Source organism: Wolffia australiana, chromosome 6 (assembly GCF_029677425.1).
Source record: "Wolffia australiana isolate 7733 chromosome 6, ASM2967742v1".
Classification (NCBI taxonomy): Eukaryota; Viridiplantae; Streptophyta; class Magnoliopsida; order Alismatales; family Araceae; genus Wolffia; species Wolffia australiana.
In genome coordinates this window covers 4508228-4526763 of record NC_135840.1, presented here as the reverse complement: position 1 = coordinate 4526763, position 18536 = coordinate 4508228, and the positions used below count along the sequence as shown (strand labels likewise).

General features: G+C 40.1%; 2 protein-coding genes across 5 annotated transcripts in view; one reads left to right on the top strand and one right to left on the bottom strand.

The window, feature by feature from the left end:
* The window catches only part of LOC144704290 (ARM repeat superfamily protein), a 37660-nt gene extending 32879 nt beyond the window's left edge, over nucleotides 1–4781 (bottom strand). For 2 of the 4 annotated variants that reach the window (XM_078576659.1, XM_078576658.1), the window contains exons 1-4: nucleotides 4603–4780; nucleotides 4441–4522; nucleotides 4302–4374; nucleotides 4097–4219 (exon numbers count right to left, since the gene is read on the bottom strand). In XM_078576659.1, coding sequence (XP_078432785.1) covers nucleotides 4097–4219; nucleotides 4302–4374; nucleotides 4441–4503 — 259 coding nt within the window. In that variant the 5' untranslated portion in view covers nucleotides 4504–4522; nucleotides 4603–4780. Of the gene's footprint in view, nucleotides 1–4096; nucleotides 4220–4301; nucleotides 4375–4440; nucleotides 4535–4602 lie in introns of all 4 variants that reach the window. The other 2 variants (XM_078576657.1, XM_078576656.1) reach the window with 2 other exon arrangements.
* A 12549-nt stretch (nucleotides 4782–17330) lies between these two features.
* Nucleotides 17331–18536, top strand: part of SPPA (signal peptide peptidase) — a 32765-nt gene continuing 31559 nt past the window's right edge. The window contains exons 1-2 of the mRNA XM_078576827.1: nucleotides 17331–17856; nucleotides 18228–18411. Of these exons, the coding sequence (XP_078432953.1) occupies nucleotides 17371–17856; nucleotides 18228–18411 (670 nt within the window). The 5' untranslated portion in view covers nucleotides 17331–17370. The remainder of the gene's footprint in view (nucleotides 17857–18227; nucleotides 18412–18536) is intronic.

Below are 18536 nucleotides of genomic sequence, written 5' to 3'. Positions count from 1 at the left end.
CCTACTATTACTGCACCATCCACCAGCTGCCTGACGGGAATGAAAACTCACTGAAAAGGTCCACTATTATCCCCCTTCACATGTTTGCCTAGACCTTTGCCTATTGTGAGATAAATGGAAATCAATTGGTGTGATCTATTGATTTGCTCTCTGAAACTCTTTCAAGTTGTCCATAACCTCTTCCTCAACCAACTCCCAGACCTCATTGAAGAAGAGCACCGGAAAGCCATACGGACTAGATTTAACCCAGAACCCCTTCTCCATTTAACTCCTTGATGGCTTTTTTTCACCGCATCGACAGAGAAAAGCCTCATTTGATCATCCTGCTACTCCTGCATCGCCCTGGTGGCCCCGCTGCCAATCCATCTCCACCGACTTTCAAGCCCCTTCCTGAAGAAGACCCAGAAGGGGTCTGCTAGAGCTCCACCCAATACTTATGCCCCAACATATTCATGTTACACCAACTACACTTAGGTATTTAGTTTGATCACCTCCTTACATTTTCAACGAGATGAAAAGGTTTTGTTTTAGCATCACCCTCTTTCAACCACAATTGCCACAATCTGTCTCCACTCCAGAAGGCGGTCGAGCCCAGGTCCCAGCCGCCAGCTCCATAAGGTCTATCCCCCATCTCCAGCGCTGTGTCAAAGGATGAGAACACTCGATCCAGATTCCCACTGCAGATAGATTTCTAGCCAATTTTGGTGATGCCCTTGCTGGCAGATCCCTTCCTGCTTAAAACCTCGATTGTTGCCCCCTCTTGATGTAAAAATATACGGGATGTTGCTCCCTATAGGAGACAAAAGATCCTAACTATTCCTCCCCTCATGACCCCGCAGGTTGAGGGTCTTCTCGGGTTTGATGTTCTACACCTCCAATCCCTGTAAGGTTAGTGGCTTTGGCGGAGGGGTTGCACCCTCAGCCAAATCCTGAAGGAACCCTCATGATCCCGAATCTGAACGAGCTCTGGCTTCTGGACGTCATCGAATCTGAACGCCCTCCAATCATCTCCACCTCCAATACAACTACGTTGGGGCCACCAGACTCTAGCCCCATCGAGATGGGGCGCTGAGTCGCCCGAAAGGTCTGACCAAAGCCTCCATCGCCAGCCATACTCTATATTCCATTAATACCCCTCAGGCAGGCACCCCAATCCCACGACCACACAGCGACTGCCCAATTATTGTTGCCCATTGGATAAGAGCCGACTCGTCAACTGCTAGCCGGATGATCCATGGGACTGCCGTTGCTGCTTCCCCCCTTCAAATGATTGTTGCTCCCTCCAATTTTCCTAGTATGATAGACACGCTGGCCTATGCCATCGTAGTGGTCACTACCGCCTCAGTACGACTGTTGTCCTCTGCAAGCAAGGCCATTAACTCTGCCTCCACTTGTTCTCCATTGTCTTCACAGTGCCACTAGACCCCCCGTCGTCAACCCTCCGCGGCAGCCTCTGCCAGGCCTCTGCCAGGTCGGTCCAGATGGGACATCGAGCCTCTATTATCACTCTTGTTGTGACGGTCCTCATCCTGATTGACCACTGTCCAAGGGAAAGGACTACGTCAACACAACACCACTGGCACAGATGCAAGACCCCCCCCCATCAACCCTCTGCAGGCGCCTCCATCTCTCCTCACCCAGAGCTATCCAGAGGAGATATCACTCGCATCTAAGCTGCCGACCCATCACCAGCACTGTCATTCAACCTGCAGCTGTCAATCTTCCAAGGCCACCTATGTCACCCCCCCCAGTTGTCCCTTCCTATCTCTGCTGCGGAATACCATCCCTGATTTCGACGTCGACCCTGTCCTTCCCTACCACCATAGAACCATCACCTTTGTCGATCTTCACCCAACCCCGATCGCCGTCTCAACACTGCTCCCTGATCACCGCCCCCTTCAACTCAATGCTGCCATCAACCACCGTATCTCCTGTTTTCTTCTTTCATTTTCCCCCACATTTAATTACTGTTAACGAGATGCTCCTCCACCACAGATAGATAAGTTTAAACACAAAACTTTAAACTACAGCTTTCAGCAGATAATTTGAATTATTATTTTTCAAACTGAATTATTTTCAACGTAAATTAACCTCCAAGTTTTTACAGGTCAACGTAAATATAATTTGAATTCTGAGTCAGAGCTTCAGCACGAGAGAAGGCAGATTTCGTAATAGTCATTTCTAGTGGTTATGAATTCAAGCACACTCGCCTGCATCCCCATCCAACTCATTATTCAATTAATTCAATCTTATTCCATGTCTAAACAAGGATTTTTTATTTTATTTTTTTTTTTGAATAATATAGAAGATCGCCCAACTTGGTGACCCTCCGTACACATGGACGTGGACGGGTCTAGGCCAAAAAGCATAAGTCCATCCTTCCGCCCATATCCACCACCTCATCCAGGACCAAACCAACAAAAAACCAGTCTCTCTACATCATTTTTAGCCCTTTCCACCGACATTTCCGCCCCCTTGAAAACGACCTTGTTGCGGTGAGACCATATCGTCCAAAGCACCGCGAATCTCAGCCCCCGCTCCTTGTCAGTCCCCTGCTTGCGCCACAGCAGTGTGGCCCATAGCTGCGAGCTCGACGTAACCTCTGCCAGCCCCTGGCTAGCCCATAGCGCCCGAGCAAGCCGACATTGGAAGAACAGATGCTCGCACTCCTCTTCCTCTTCCGTACACACAAGGCATAATAAAGATTCAGCCGGAAAGAACCTTCGCCGTCTCACACGGGTCATTGTCCGCTTCCTGGCGAGCAACCATACGAACACTCTAACCTTTAAGGGAATCTTTTGCCTCCAGATTGAGCGACATGCCCTTAAGATGATTGGGTCCTCATAGTGGTGTAGTCTCAAAATCTGGTAAACACCTCGGCTGGAAAACGGACCCGATGCCCATACCCACCCATCTGTCGTCCCCTCCATTGGCCTCCAGTTGCTCAGAGTTTGCTGAAGGCTTAAGAAATCCTCCACCCGTTGACTAGATAAGATGGCCGCAAAAGTTGGACACCACACTCCATCCCAACACTCTTCCACCTAGGCATGCCGGTGACGGGCAAGGGAATAAAGACGAGGGAACAGATCACGGAGACGCCCATGCGACGACCAATTGTCCGTCCAAAACCTAAAGCCAGCACCATTCCCCAATTGGGCCCGGAAAAACTCCATGACCACTGGCCATACCTTCCTCAGCCCTCTCCAAAAAGCCGATTCCCCCCTCACATTACGCATCAACTTCTCCCAATCCAAATTGGATCCGTATCTGTCCCTCACCACCTCCTTAATCAAGTCATCCTCCGGTCCCACGATCCGTCTAACCCATTTCGTCAATAATGCCACATTTAGTGTATTTAGGCCAGGCACCCCAAGTCCCCCCTGTTTAGTTGACGTGCAGATGTCATTCCATGAAACCAGCGCCATGACACGTCCTTCCCCCACATTTGCCCCCTTCCAAAAAAATCTCCGCATGATCCCGCTCAGGCGTTTCTCAACACCCACCAGGATTTTAAACATGGATAGATAAAAAGTTGGAATTGCTGATAATACTGATCGCAGCAGCACTAGTCTCCCCCCTCGCGACAAGACTCTTTGCTTCCACCCCTCCAATCGTCTCTCCACCTTCTCCACCACTGGTTGCCAGTCTGCTTGTTGTAAGCTATCAACAGATAGGGGTAGCCCCAGGTATCTCATAGGCAGTGAACCCACTGGCGATTCAAGCGCACTGGCACACTGGGTCTCCTCCTCCGTCGAGAGGCCGAAACCCACAAATTCCGATTTTTCTCTGTTGATGTGCAGTCCCGATAGACAAACTCTTATTCGAACATCGGAAACGGTAATTTAGCAGCCTAAAAATAAATATGAACTATCACAAGGATCGATCTCCTTTACAAGGAAAAGAATGGGTAAACCTTGAGATTCCACAAAGTGCCACAGAATGCATGATAATTTCATGCCAATGAAAATTCAGTCGAGGGAAGCCAGAACTGCTTCTCAGAGATGAGGTTTCAAACATAAGGTTTTCTAAGAACAAATGAAATATCAGAAATTGGCGTCTACATGGAGTAAAAAGTAAGGCACGGATAGCTTCTTACCTTTCCGGGTTTTTGCGTTGTAGTGAGATGTCTGCTGAAGAAGCTCCTTCAATGTCAGGCCCCTGCTATTCACGGCCATGCCCGTTCTTTCCGACAACATACTCTGCTCGGGCAAAACAATTGCTGAAAAGAAATTCAAATCAAACACCTGACCCATTAACGTAAATCAAAGAACAGACAAAACCCATCTCTAAAGACTTCGCACCCTTGGATTTGATTTGCGTGTTCGTCGCATTCTTCGGCGGAGGCAACTTGCGGCCAATCTTGCGTTTGAATTTCTGCAGGAAAGGGTACGCTTAAGCATAAAAATGAACAAATTAAGTTCAAATTCCATACCCGGATACCTTAAAGTCGACGCCACCGCCACGTTTGGTCTTCTTAGACCCAGAAGCCTTTGGCCGCACCATGATGAAGAACGCTAGATCACTGCCCAGAAGACTGTTTCAGGATTCAATGGCGAGTATATAAATGACGAGCAAATGGGGAAGGGAAAGAAGCCTGCTTACGAAGTTTCTGTAACCAGTAATCGGGTCTGCCCTAGTTCAGAAAGAACTCTGAAATCGTAGAGAAATTTCGCTCCTTCGAGGGAAACGAAGGAGAAAAACCCAAGACAGTCTTAAACCTTACTGAAAGTTCGCTACTTGGTAGAAAGCGCTGAGGAAATATCCCAGTGAAAGTTCACTCCTCCTTTCAAATTCCAATCTTTCATAAAGGAACATTCTTTTGAGATTTCTAGCAAAAAAAGTAAAATTTGTCATTATTGTAATATCATTTCAATAGTTAATAAGATATCAACAAGATAACTATTGGAGCAGTTCTGGTCTCCTTGACCCCCAAAAATCTTCCATGGATGGTAAAAGTGACACCTTCTTCTGTTTTTCATAAATCATTTTAACAAATGTGAAAACTGTGTCTAGCATTTTTGGCTCAAGAGTGCACAATGATGATGACATTTTAATCCACAATATCTTCAATAAATATTTATTCAATCTCAATAAATATTTATCCAAGAATATATCAAATGGATTTCATAACTGATTTGCTGATTAAGTAAATATCTAAATAATGATTAAGATATTTATGAAATATGAATATGAATAAGAAAAGGTAAGTTTATTTCACCTTGTTCCTTTTTTACTATGATTTTTTTTTCTTTTGATCTTGTTAAATGGTATCTCTCTCAATTTCAAGTTTAAGCACTCCACAAGTACCCAGTTCATGTCATTAAGTATTCTAAAATTCAATGAGATAATAAATGAGTCCTTTAATTTTTTTTTAGGCATATCACTATTATTGAACCGATTCCACAAACGTTGCAACAAAATGCACAATATAAAAGTTACTAATTTTTATTTATATTTGAAAAAATCTTATTTTAAACTATAATTCAAACTTGGCTCAATATGGGATGTGAATGTTCTCTATTCTCTCTTTCCTCTTGACTGATGTTACATCAATATAGGTTTTAGCATCCTCAACGTCTCCAAAACTCAGGTACAAAACTCTTTTTTGACAAATCTCAATTTGGAACATATTCCATACCCCCCACAGAAACACGGGAATAAGGCTTAAGAAATAAAATAATAATGGCTTAAAGTTGCATAATAACATGATAACTATGCCCCTAATTACAGGCATTTGCTATGAGTTCCAGCAACTGAATATTTAATTATTATGTTATTTAATTAATTATTTGATTGAGTTTCATAGTAATATAATTATGTACTTATTATGGATTTTTCTAGTAACCATGCTTGACTTCTATCTGAAGCTGTTCTATTTTCAAATTCCATTAGAGATAAATTTGAAGTAATTAAATGGTGATGTTATGAAATGTCTGGAGCATGCCATTTGACCGTGAAAGCTATTTCTTGGGGCTACTAGGCCAGATTGGAGAATTTTCAGTATTGGGCTTCAAATAATGATTTATAGGAGCATGGACCACGACCTCAATGCCTCCAATATTTCCTCACCTTCCCTCTTGATGAGGAGCACAGAAATCAAGCTATGGAACCCCCTATTAATCAGAAAAGAGGAAATAATGAAATGGAGATACTAGAAAGTGGCTTACCAGCAAAACAGTGCTCTATAGTAAGCTGGTTTGTATAAGTGTTTATTAGTGCTCGTCCTTTTCTTGTAGAGAAAATTGCATGAACCAAAGAAGTATAAGGATTTGTGATTACGATGAAGAATTTGGGAATCCAAAACAATCATCAGAACTATATGGAAATATATCTAAGTTTTCTAGAATGTCCCCATCCATTTTGCCCACTTTTCCGTCATTTCCATCACATAATATCTCTATTTTACTCCTTTCTATCACTCTCCCTCTCTAAATCTGTTATTTTATTGTATTTAAACCCTTAAACTATGTAGAGTTCGTCTCCCAAAATTTTCTACCAAACATCCCGAATTTTCCTCTTCAGAATCCATTTCAATCAGTGCCCCAATATTGACTGTACATACCATAGACACACACCATAATAGAACCTTATTGCAAAGATTGGGGTAGACAGCCATTGGTTGGCTATCAATTAGAAATTAAGTTTAATATATCATTTTAATGTTTTGATTGATGCAAAACAACATAATAGTTAACTTATGAATCACAGAGTAAGGGTAATACCCAGAGAGTATGTATTTAAATAGTGAATTTAAGTTAAATTTAGCATTTTTAAATGTGGTTGTTTTTACTCTTTAAAGCTATTTAGATATATTCAGAAGGGAAAAACCATTAAATGAAGTTAAACCAGTTATAATAGTTAAATTTAAGTTGAAGATATCTATTTTATTTTATATTATTCATCTCAATTTTAGAGAAAAATTAAAAATTTTCTATAGTGAAAATCAATTGAAAAAAATACATCTGGTTTGGCTCATTTCAGTTAGATAGATGCGCGTTGAATTGGTTTAGTTCAAATTGAGTAAGCTGAATTAATTTGGTTTTGCTGACTTGACTCCTTCTAAAACCAAAAAATGTGGATCATGCCAACAGCTGCACAGTTGGCAAGTGGCGCACATGTAGGCACATAATATGATTGCAGAAAGAAAGGTTGATGGAGCGAGCAGTCCCACTTCATCAAAGACAAGATGGTAGTCTACATTGTTATCATCGACAACTGCCAGTTTGAGCCCATTCTGACCAGCACACCAAGGCAAAGGCATAAACAATCCCATGCTCGTAAGTTTCAACATGTTTCGGGCCATATCCACCCGCAAGGTCCTTCCTTTCAACCCCCTCTTTCTATTTTCGTCTGTGTTTTTTTCCTTCTGTTTTTGGGTTTTTAAGGGGGCCCATATGTCTAATGGGCCCCCTTGTTGGACCTCTTTCAAGGGGCCCATTAACATCCCTATATAACGGAAGGAGTGGGCGCCCTCTCAATTTGGTCAAAGTTAACTTTGTATTTTTGAAAAGGGCCCCACCCCACTCCCAATCGTGTGAGAGATAGAAGAAGAACAAATAGGAGGAGAAGAAGAAGAAGAGGGGGAAGAGGAAATTGCCGCCACCGAACTGCCGTCGTCCGCCGTAGTCATCGCCGTCCATACACCCACATGCTCGGGGCGCCGACAATTGCCTCTAGCCGTGCTCCCGCGCCACCTCGAACTCCCGACCGTTCGCAACGGGTCACCGTCGAACCCCGCGTGTCACCACCGAATTCCGCGGGTTGCTGCCATCCATGCGCCCTCGCGTTTTGGCCAACGTCGCCTGCCGCCGCCGCCTGCCACCGTCCGCACTACTGCGCCGTCTGCGACCTCGTGACCGCTGCCGCTGGTCGGGCTCCCGCGCCACCCAAAACTGCGGTGATCGTCCACCACGGGACACCGCTGTATGCCGTGGGTCATCGGCATCCACGCGCGCTCACGTTTGGGTCACCATCGCCCGTTGTCGGCCATGCTCCCGTGCCACCCGCAACCCTGTGGCCGCCGCCGCCGGTCGTGCTCTCGCGCCACCCGTAACTACGGCGATTGTCCGTGCGCCATCGCGTCCGGGCTGCTGTCGCCCACCGCCGGTCGTGCTCTCGCGCCGTCCGCAACCCTGTGACCGCTGCCGCCGTGCCCGCGTACCAGAACACCGCCGGCCTGCCGCGAGGTTTATGCCGCATTGCACACCATCGTGCCTCACGTCGTGCCGCCTCGCGTCGTTGCTGCCACACCTCGCGCCGTCAACTCCATGCCCAGCGCCGTTGTCGCCGTGCCCTGCCTGCCCGCCTCACCTCTTTTCTCTACCATCACGTCTCCTGAGCCACGAATCTGCCGCCAGTCGAGTGACGTAGTGCACGTCTCCGACACAGCTCCCCTGAATCCGCCCGTCCAGTTCCTGCACCGACAAGTATATCGACATTGGGATGTCGCAACTTCAGAGGTACCTCGTTCCCCTCTCTCGCCAGTTACTTTATCTTTTGTCGTATGCTTTCCAACTGCACTCCACTGTGCTCGGGTTAGATTAGGTGAGAGATTACATTGATAAAAATACGAATCAAGTGTCTTCCTAGGTATGGGCCGAGCCCATCCGTTACGTGCGAGCGCCGATGGAAATATTCCATTCAATGTCATAGTTGCGGTCGTCGCTCCGATGAGGGTCAGAAGGTCACCGTGACCATCACCGATCGCGCACCCCAGAGCTCGAAAGTCGGCAAATCCCCACGAGTCGGGGCCTGCACATACATCCGCCTAGGAGTCTTTGCATCACGTAGTCGCATCTTCGTAGATCCATACCCAACGGATGACGCCTTCGACGACGTCCGCTATCAACCCAGTATTTGAGCATCGCCTCGATACTCGACCGGACGAGGTCCGGCATCAAAATGGTATCCGAGCATCATCTCGGTACCCTCGGGACGACGTCACCGACGTCGTTCTGCATCAAAGGTGGACAACCAGCGGGTGCAGTGGGTGCATGCAGAGCGCTAAATCACTTTTCACTCTCTTTGAAAGAGCATTTTTAAGTGTTTTGAAGCATTTGAAAGTTTGATTCATTAATTATATTCTAGGACTGGAACTTGGCACAAATAATAATGCAGAAAAATTTTCAATAACCTTATTGTCACTCCCTAAAAAGTTTTCATCACCAACTTGTTGATCATACATCATGAAATATCTACTCCACAAACCATGATAAGATACATAAATGGGGGAAATAAGTTTAAAGATCTCAGCCATTGGAACTAATTCCTGAGAATTGGAAGGCTTATATTTCTTGAAATCCATCTCTGAAATAAGTTTTTGCCCATACTCCAACATGAAATCAGCTTATAGATTATAATTAGGAATTCAGTTGTACGAGGGCACTAACAAGGGTTAAGTTGGGTTTTTTTCTACTCCCCGTGCATATAAGGAATATTATTATGGAATAAGGTGCCTAATATTCAAGAAGTATGGATGAGAACATGTTGTAGAATGGATGAAAACATGTGTGATATATGGCTTTTAAATATAAAAGTTCCTTGTAGGCACAAACACGGGTAAGTTGGGCTTTTCCTACTTATTGAATATTAGGCATCCAATTCTGGACCAATGTGTCTCTTGGGTTATCCATCTTCTCCAATTTTCATGAAAAATTAAACTCCATTTAACCTAGGTCCTATATTTCAATAAAACATCATGAAATTTTTTCCAGTTGACTCGATGAATCAAGTGGGGTTAATATTAAAAACCTTAAATAAGCACAAAGAATACGATGATTCAGAACTATTTATGGTATTACTGGAATTAAAATATATTTTGACATGTGTGTTATTATTTTCAAGTGGCAAATAAAAGTGAGTTGGCACATAATTATCATGATTTATTTGATCTTATTAGTTGGGATCCAAATAAGCCATGTCATGATAGATGTCTTGACCTATTAAATAACATGAAAATCCATTTAAACTATATAAATACTTCCGAGAAATGTATTCATACTTAGAAAATTAATACTCTATAAATACGATTCAGAAAATTTCTTTAAAATACTGAAAATACATAAAAATCAGAATTCCCCTGCAGAAAATTTTAATCATTTGAATCATAATGAAATACAAGTATGATCATTTTAATGCAAAAAATATAAAATAAATGATAATATGTAATAATTAATGTGTTGTCACACCTCCCCTCTGATATGATTGCTAATCTCCTGGCAATACACCTATAAATTTTCGTGGACCATCTATGTACCTTGAGAACCTTAAAGATATAAGCAAATTTTTTAAATCACATTGATCATACTTATAAGTATGAATATTTATGGATATTTCTAGAACACCATGATTGACTCCCTTGTTGTTTTTGTTTGAGCTAGCTATCTTAAGGAGGAAGCTTACTTATTGTAGGTGTAGTACTATCATCATGAAACTATTTCATTATCTTAGTGAAATGTGGATCTCATAACAATAGAAAGCTAGGTTTCTCTTAACATGTATGGCTATTCAATGCATTGAAATCTTCCCTCCAATCTGAAATTCATAACCATTTTTAGCACATTGTGAAATGCATAACAGGAAAATAAAATTAGCAACACTGAATTGAAGCATGGATACCTATAGGTAGAAGAGGGAAGAGAAAGCTGTAATGACACATAAGAAAAGGCGACAGGGTCTCCAGAAAAGGGAGGATGGCATAATGTAAGGCATGGTTCTAAATTTGACTTAAGGTGTCTCAAGTGAGGTAATTATGTGCGTAGGACTCTAAGAGATGACCAATTATTATTTTAGACAAACATTCGATGTAGTTAAGATCATAAACACATGAGTGGGATCGATAAACCTGAATCAGGAAGTGAGATGTGGGTGCACTCAAGTTTATGATCATCCCTTTCCAGTATAAACAATAAATCTACCATTTTATTTTCATATATGTTCATCACCCTAATGGATATCCTAACCACTTACAAGCTGGCCAAGAATTCCTAGATCCATGCCTCATTCCATCTAGAGATACTTCTGATTGGTTACACGAGCCTAATTTATGCACTCATATTTCTAGGAATTGGGCTACATAAGCATTCCAAGATGGGTGCAATTAAATTCATGAGAGGGATTCTTGAGAAGAGAATAATTTTTGAAAAAAACTAAATATTTCTACAAATTTCTCACCCCCCCCCAACTGGATTTGAGACATCAAATAAAAAACGTTTTAATCATGGCATGAAATTTATTCCCCCCAAATCAACACACACTCTCTTGAATGCAAAAAACATTGAAACAAATTAAATGGCAAACCGTCGCTCATTGTACTAGTTCAGCTAGTGAGATGATAACGCTGTGTTTTTTAGGCTGGTGCTCGTTCAGCTTTGTTTTCCATTTAAACTCCTGGTTACTAAAGTAATGTTTGTCTATTTTGTCCAAAAAAGTGGTAAATGCACTTTGCGTGAAACATTTCCCACGTATCAGTTTTACGTCTTTGAGCACACATGGATCCTTTGATTAGATCCCGATGAAAATCCAATTGTTGTGAGTAATGTATCAAATAACAACTTCCACTTGATCAATATCACAAGGATTACTAATAACATTGGTAGTTTCCTCTTTATCATCATAATTTAAAACACGTTTGGATTAAAAGTTATAAAATAGCCATGAAAATCACTACCTTTACAGTATTTTTAATACTTTCAATAGAAAATTAAATTCACATGTGATGATTATAATACTTAACAATATTTGTAATACTTTCAATAGAAAATTGAATGAATTTATACTTTGAGATATTTCTGGGAATGATTTTAATGATAATTAAATTCACATGTGATGAAAAAATAAATCAATCAAGCATAACATTAACCATATAAAGTATTTTCAAATTGCATAAACTGGTCCAGAAAATCTCTATATCTTATTACTCTCAAGGTCCTTCTAAAACTAATTTCTTTAACATAAATAAATTATGTTCAGAATGCCCATCTATATGGAGTAGATTCTTCAATTTTCTTCTATTTAGTCAAGGTTCAAACCATCTTTCACAACCCATAGTGAAGGGTTAAGCTTCACGATCCTCAATTTATTCACAGCTTTCTTCAAAAAATTTCTTGACCTGAAATTTTATTCTAATTTGATCACAAGATTCATCATTAGAAACAAAATTTTAAACATGTAGAAATGATGCATGAGTGTCATAAGTATCATAAAAAGGACATAAACGATTTTCATTTTCATTAAAACTTATTTTATTTCAATTGAGCTTGTGTTCTTTTAATTCTATTTTTACAGGTTCAAAGAAATTATATTTTCAACATCCAAAGATAATGTGTGAATATCAAAAAATATCTCTCTAAAGGACTATATCACACTGAGCCCAATCTTCATCAAAATATCCTCTTGCGATTCTTTATCATTTTTTGATACCATTTTATAAATAATACTAGTTATAATTCTAAACAGTTTTATCATACTAGTTTTCTTGCCTTTATTCTTTATCATACTAGTATTCTTGCCTTTATTCTAAAAAGTTTTATCGTACATTTCTCAAGTTGACTTTATTCCTAACAAAGTCTCGGTTATAAGTGAAAGATGTGATTCAAAATGTTAAAGATTTTTCAAAAAGTATTCTTCATGAAATATATTTATAATCGTATTTTCAATTACCCTAATCCTAAATCAAAGTTATAGTCCCTAAAACAATTTACTAAGTACTGGTAACGTTCAAAACAATCATCAAGCTAAGAAATCATATTGTGAAATATTGTGTACTTATTAATTGTCCTTCCAAGTATTCATACATCTTAAAAAATAAAAAATTTAAATTATTCAATAAATCTATAATCTAAGTTTTCTTTCAAGGATAATTAGGGAACGTTTTCAGAATAATGATTACAGAAATCCACACACTGTTTTCAAGTGTATTGAAATTAGAATGATGTGCTTCATATGATTTATTGTAACATCACAGGATCATGATTCTTATCATATATTTAATTATGATGTCATTAATTTGTTTTGTAAACATGTGAATTAATTTCCTAATAAATAAAAATGTAGAAGGACATGACTGAGTAATTACCAATAAAAAGAGTGTTAAAAATATTACTTTCTGTGCATATTTCCATGTTCTTTGCTGACAATACTCGCTGTTAGAATAAATAGTGCGGGAAAATAAAATATCAAGATAAAAATATGTACAATCCCTAATGGATTTTTCCCCTGTAATGACCCACATGATGAACTCAAATCTTAGGGTGTTTAATTTATTCATTCATTGATATTTATATATGAAATAAAAATATAAGATTATAGAGAGATGAAAATATTCGTCTCCATAGGGAGCATATATTACAGACTATGTCTCTTTTAAATGGTGATTCGAGTATGAGAATGTGTATTTTATTAGAGCAAAGATACATATAGGGATAGTTAATGGTAACTAATAGTGATAGTTATTATGAATATATAAATATATATATTCATATATGAATTTATGAATATATGATTTTGGGAAGGATTGGGAGTGGTCGTAATTTAAATATATATTGTGTGAGAGACGAATAGGCTGTATGAATGATTGAGAGATGACGAGGCGAATAGATTAATACATACATACATACATATATATGTGTGTGTGTGCATTTCTGTGTGAAGGTGTAAAAGGTGGAATGTGGATTAGGCGAAGGGAGGAAATATAGTGTGTTGAGATTATTTAGATGTGGATGAGATGGATAAAAGGGACTTGGATGAATGATTCTGCTGTGCTCTTTATGCTGCATTAATCATCAAGGTGTCATGTCAATCGTGGCATAGAATCCAACAGGTTGAGCAACCAAACTGATTTCTTAATTTTTATGACAAAAACGAGAATAATAGAAAGCTGGCCTCATTATCTATATATAGTAAGATGGAACTTGATAAGTCCAAATTTAGGGTTTAAATGTCATTGTTTTTATTCAGACTTAACAAACAATATTTATGAAAATTTCCACTTAAATACTCTGTAATTAATATAGGGCAAGTAAGAGGTCGACCCACAGAGAGGCAGAAATTTAATTTCAGAATTTTTCTCAAGCTAGGAATGAAGAAAATGAGTTTAAAAGTGAAAAATACAATTTCTGGGATATTTCTGGATTTTTAGTTTATTTATATAATTTCATATGATTTAAATTCAAACATAACTAAAAATAAAAATACTTAAAATATTTTACACTAATTTTCCTAATTTCTCTGAACAACAGAATAAAAAATAAATATTTTTAGAATTTTCTGGAGTTTAATTTACACCAAAAACCACTAGAAATATTAATAACAAGAGAGACAGATTTTTTAATGTTAAAATCACTAGAAATTGATTATATTAATTTTAGGGATTTTTCCTGATTTTTTTGGAATTTTTAAATTCAGAAAATAATTTCCCCCCAATTTTTTGATTTTTTTTATTTTTAAATGCTAAAGACTATTAAATTTACCTTGTCTGGCGATCGCCGGCGCCGGCAGCGGCGTTAGTAGCGGCGGAGGCAGTGGAGTTGGCGAAGAGATAGAGGCAGCAGAGGCAGCGGCGGCGACGGTGGTGATGGCAGACCAGATGGGCCGAGGGGCCTGGTGTTCCCCCTATAGGGCTGACCTTAGTGGGTCGCCTGTTGGGCTTGGCCCAAAAAAACAAATATATATGTAATTGTTTTTTTTTTAAGGCCGGTCTGACCCGATTCGGACCGGTTCGAACCGGTCGACCTCTTGTGGACTTAAACGGAAATCAGCTAAGTTCTCAAGAGTGGTGCTTCTGTGTCCAGCAGTTGCAGTTATGGCGCGTGCGCGAGCGGCGGGCAAGTGCGCCTGCTGGCGCAAGCGCACTGCCGAGTAGCGCACGCCACCGCACAAGGGCGCCACAAAATGGAAGAAATCTGAATTTGAAAGGTTCAAAAATGAATTTTTAATGAAAATTTTTCTAGGGATTATTTGGAAAGATGAGGCAGAGTCTAGTGTGAGATAGAAATAGTTTTAGAGAGAGAAAATGTCAAAATGAGGAGATAGAGAGAAAAAACTGAAGAAGGGAGTAGAGGGAGTTTGAGATAGAATTTGAAGGTGCAAATGAAGGAGATTTTTTCAAAAATTTTGAGAGGATGAATTTGGGATATGGATGAAGGTCTAGAGAGATAAAAGGATGATTCTATGGAGAGAAAGGGGGAAATGATAGTTTAGAGTGAGAAAGTGATGGATTTTAAGGGTGAATGGATAGATAATGATGAGAAAACAGAAATCTATGACTAAAACCTCAGTGCAAGTTTACTGAGCCCAGTGTTTCCTCTCAAGTCTGGATCCTTATATTTCACCAAGATCAGGTGTTTTTCAATGCAAACAAGAGATGAGGTAAAGAGAAAACTTCAATAAACTTATATCAAGCAGGTTGAACAACCTGGATTCTGAAAAACACCTTGTATTGATGGCCAGCCACTTGCCAGAGCACGTCCAGAATGAGGAGAAATGAGGGAGAATATTTATACATTGGGATAGTTACTAAAATACCCTTGGGCATTTTCTATTATCTTTTCTTGCCATTTTGCCTCTTTTTCTCCATTGGTTGAGAGCTTCCCCTTGTAATCTTTAGCTTATTTCTTTGTGAGGCTTTTGAAAGCCCAATGGGCATGCCAGGTTTTGGCCCATGTCCTTCAGACCTATCTTTTGAAGGCCCACAACTTTTGCTCCTTTCAAGCCCCTTTAGAGGACCACTTAACTCTAAAAAATTCTCCAACTATTTAAGAATTACCATCTTCTCATTCCTGTAAATTTCTGCACATGTGAAACTTTAAAATACTCATCAGTAATACAATTGCTTAACTTAAAAGAAGTCAAGAAGTTTAGTAAAAAATAACCATAATGTGCAAAAATTAGAATTTATAGCTAGTGCATAAATATTTAGTTAATTCAAGTGATAACGTGATAAATTCTAAATTAATAATACCAAAAACATCTAAAATGTATGGAAATACACATGCATTTATCATGGTATCAGAACTGTATGTGGGTATCATGAATATATCACCACTCTATCTAATGACCTGCTTTAGGTTATTCCCATTAATATATCCTTAAGTGCCAGTCAAGGGTAAGCAAAGGTGATTATATTAAAACACACACTTCACACTTCACATATTTCACACACTTCACACTTCACATATTGGGACAATGGAATGTGTAATTTTCATGCTGTTCAAGTCATCCACTCAATTTCCTTTCTCGAATAGTGGCTAACTAAAGATGGAAGCATGTGACGACCAACAATATAGAGATCCAGAATGTCATGAATAGTGGCTAACTGAGGTGTGAAAGGTTGTACCACTTGTAGTAGCACGAGCTGCATGGCTGGAGACCTGCATGCATATTTTTAAGGGGGATGTGTCTAAAATACTGATTGGAGCCCATCTAATTAAGGAATTGAGAAATTAATAGAGTAAAAATGCATATTTAAGATTTACCTTTACTATCTCATTTAAAGTACACTTTAGAGACTCTCGATGAAGGCATCCATTTATTTTGGAGGTTGTGCACCTAGATGAGGTAGATACGAACAGGTGACACATGTGATACAGAGATACAAAGCAAGAGCACCAGAAAAGCATCCAAAGAATAACTTCATGCTCACATAATCTTTACCAAGAAAAATATCAGATCACCTTAAATTAAATGGGCTAGTGTAATGGAAACTTAATCCATTCATTGATGCAAGTTTCCATGATCCAAACCATATTCCCCCTCCTATTCTAGTGAGGCTAGGAGGCCTGTTTTAATTTTCTTTCAAAAATTTTAGGTATTTTTTATGTCTCCAATGAACCTGCTTTAAAGTTTTAACATTACCTAATTAATCTTATCCCCCAGCATTCAATAGAAAACGTGTTTGTGGAACACTGAAATTGTAAAAATCAGGAAATGAATTAACGAAAAAATAAAAACACTAACCTTCATATTATAAAACTCATGGGAATAACCTACCTTGTCCTCATCTTATCCACTCCAATGAGAGTTTTCTTCAAATAATCCAACAAACTTAAAACTTTGAAATCACGCCACAGAGCCCAAAGTTGAAAAACCCTCTAAAACCCAACTTTTGAAAGAGAAAAAAACATTATAAACTCAATCTCAAACCATGGGAAAGGGAAAACTCAAGAAAAAAAAAAATTCACTACTAGATAATCATTCCCACGAGTGGCTACAATTTCCATGACCCAGAAGTCAAATCCCATAATGGGCTTTGCCCAGGTGACCAGAAACATGCCACGTGGCACTCCGTCCGCCTCCCAGAGCCCAGAGGTATAAATACGACGGAGGAAGGCCGACTGCCAGGCAGTTACAAATTTTGAACTGGGCAGCGTGGCTATGGCGAAGCTGCTGTTATCCCCTCCCAACCGCCTGAGCTCTCTCCACCGGGCAATCCACATCGCCGCCGCTTCCTCGCCGCAGATCTGGCGGTTTCCGGCGACTCCGCCGCCGCGCCGCCTTCGATCGCCGCTCGTCGGATGTTCTCGCCGTAGAACGGCGATTGATTCTTCGTTTTCATCGTCTTCTCCGATCGAGGAAGAGACTCAGGGTGGAAGAGGCGATCTTGGTGCTGGTTTCTCCTCCGGAGACGGTAATGGCGGCGTTGATGGCGCAGATTCTGGTGTTGAACCGCGGAAGGAGGTTGTTGAGGTTGACAGGGGGAATGGGAGCCCTGCCGGGACGCAGGAGTTGCCTAGCGATGCGTTTGAGATCGTTGAGTTTGACTGGTGGAGACGGTTCCTGGTGCGGTTGAGGATGTTGTTTGCCTTGCCGTGGGAACGAGTTCGTAAGGGCAGCGTTCTCTCCATGAAGTTGAAAGGGACGGTCAGTCTCTCTTATTCTCTATTTTCTTTGTGCTCGTCCGCCGGTAAAAACTTTGACGTAGTGGACTTGATTTCAATCTAATTTCAATCAAAATTTGAATTTATCTCATATTTTTGCTTCTTGATTTCGTTTGGAGATAACAAGTGAAGATTGACTGCCACTGAAATTTGCAATTTATGCGCTCGACGCTGTGTTTGGTGCAATCAGGATTTCCTTCCTCGCTCGATCGGCTAGTTTTCCATATGTTTTAAGGCATTAGCTCGGATGAGACATTAAATAGTAACGGAATCGTGGTTTTTTGTAATTCATTGATGCTAGGAAGGAGGGAAAAAGGTTGATTAATTGTTGGGCTGCGTGATTTCATTGGGCAGATCCCTGATCAAACGAAGAGCAGTTTATCATCTGGTCTATCACTACCGCAAATTTGTGAAAACTTCATAAAGGCTGCTCATGATCCTCGTATTTCTGCAGTATACCTTCAAATAGAACCTCTCGATTGTGGATGGGCCAAGGTAGAAGAGATACGAAGGCATATATTGAATTTCAGGAAGTCAGGTGATTAGTTTTTTTTGCTCCGGTACTTTACTGTCAGTACGATATTCTTTGTGTTCTTTACATAGCATGGCATAGAAATTTAGGAATTTCTCTGAATTATACTGTAGGTGTCTATATTTCATGTG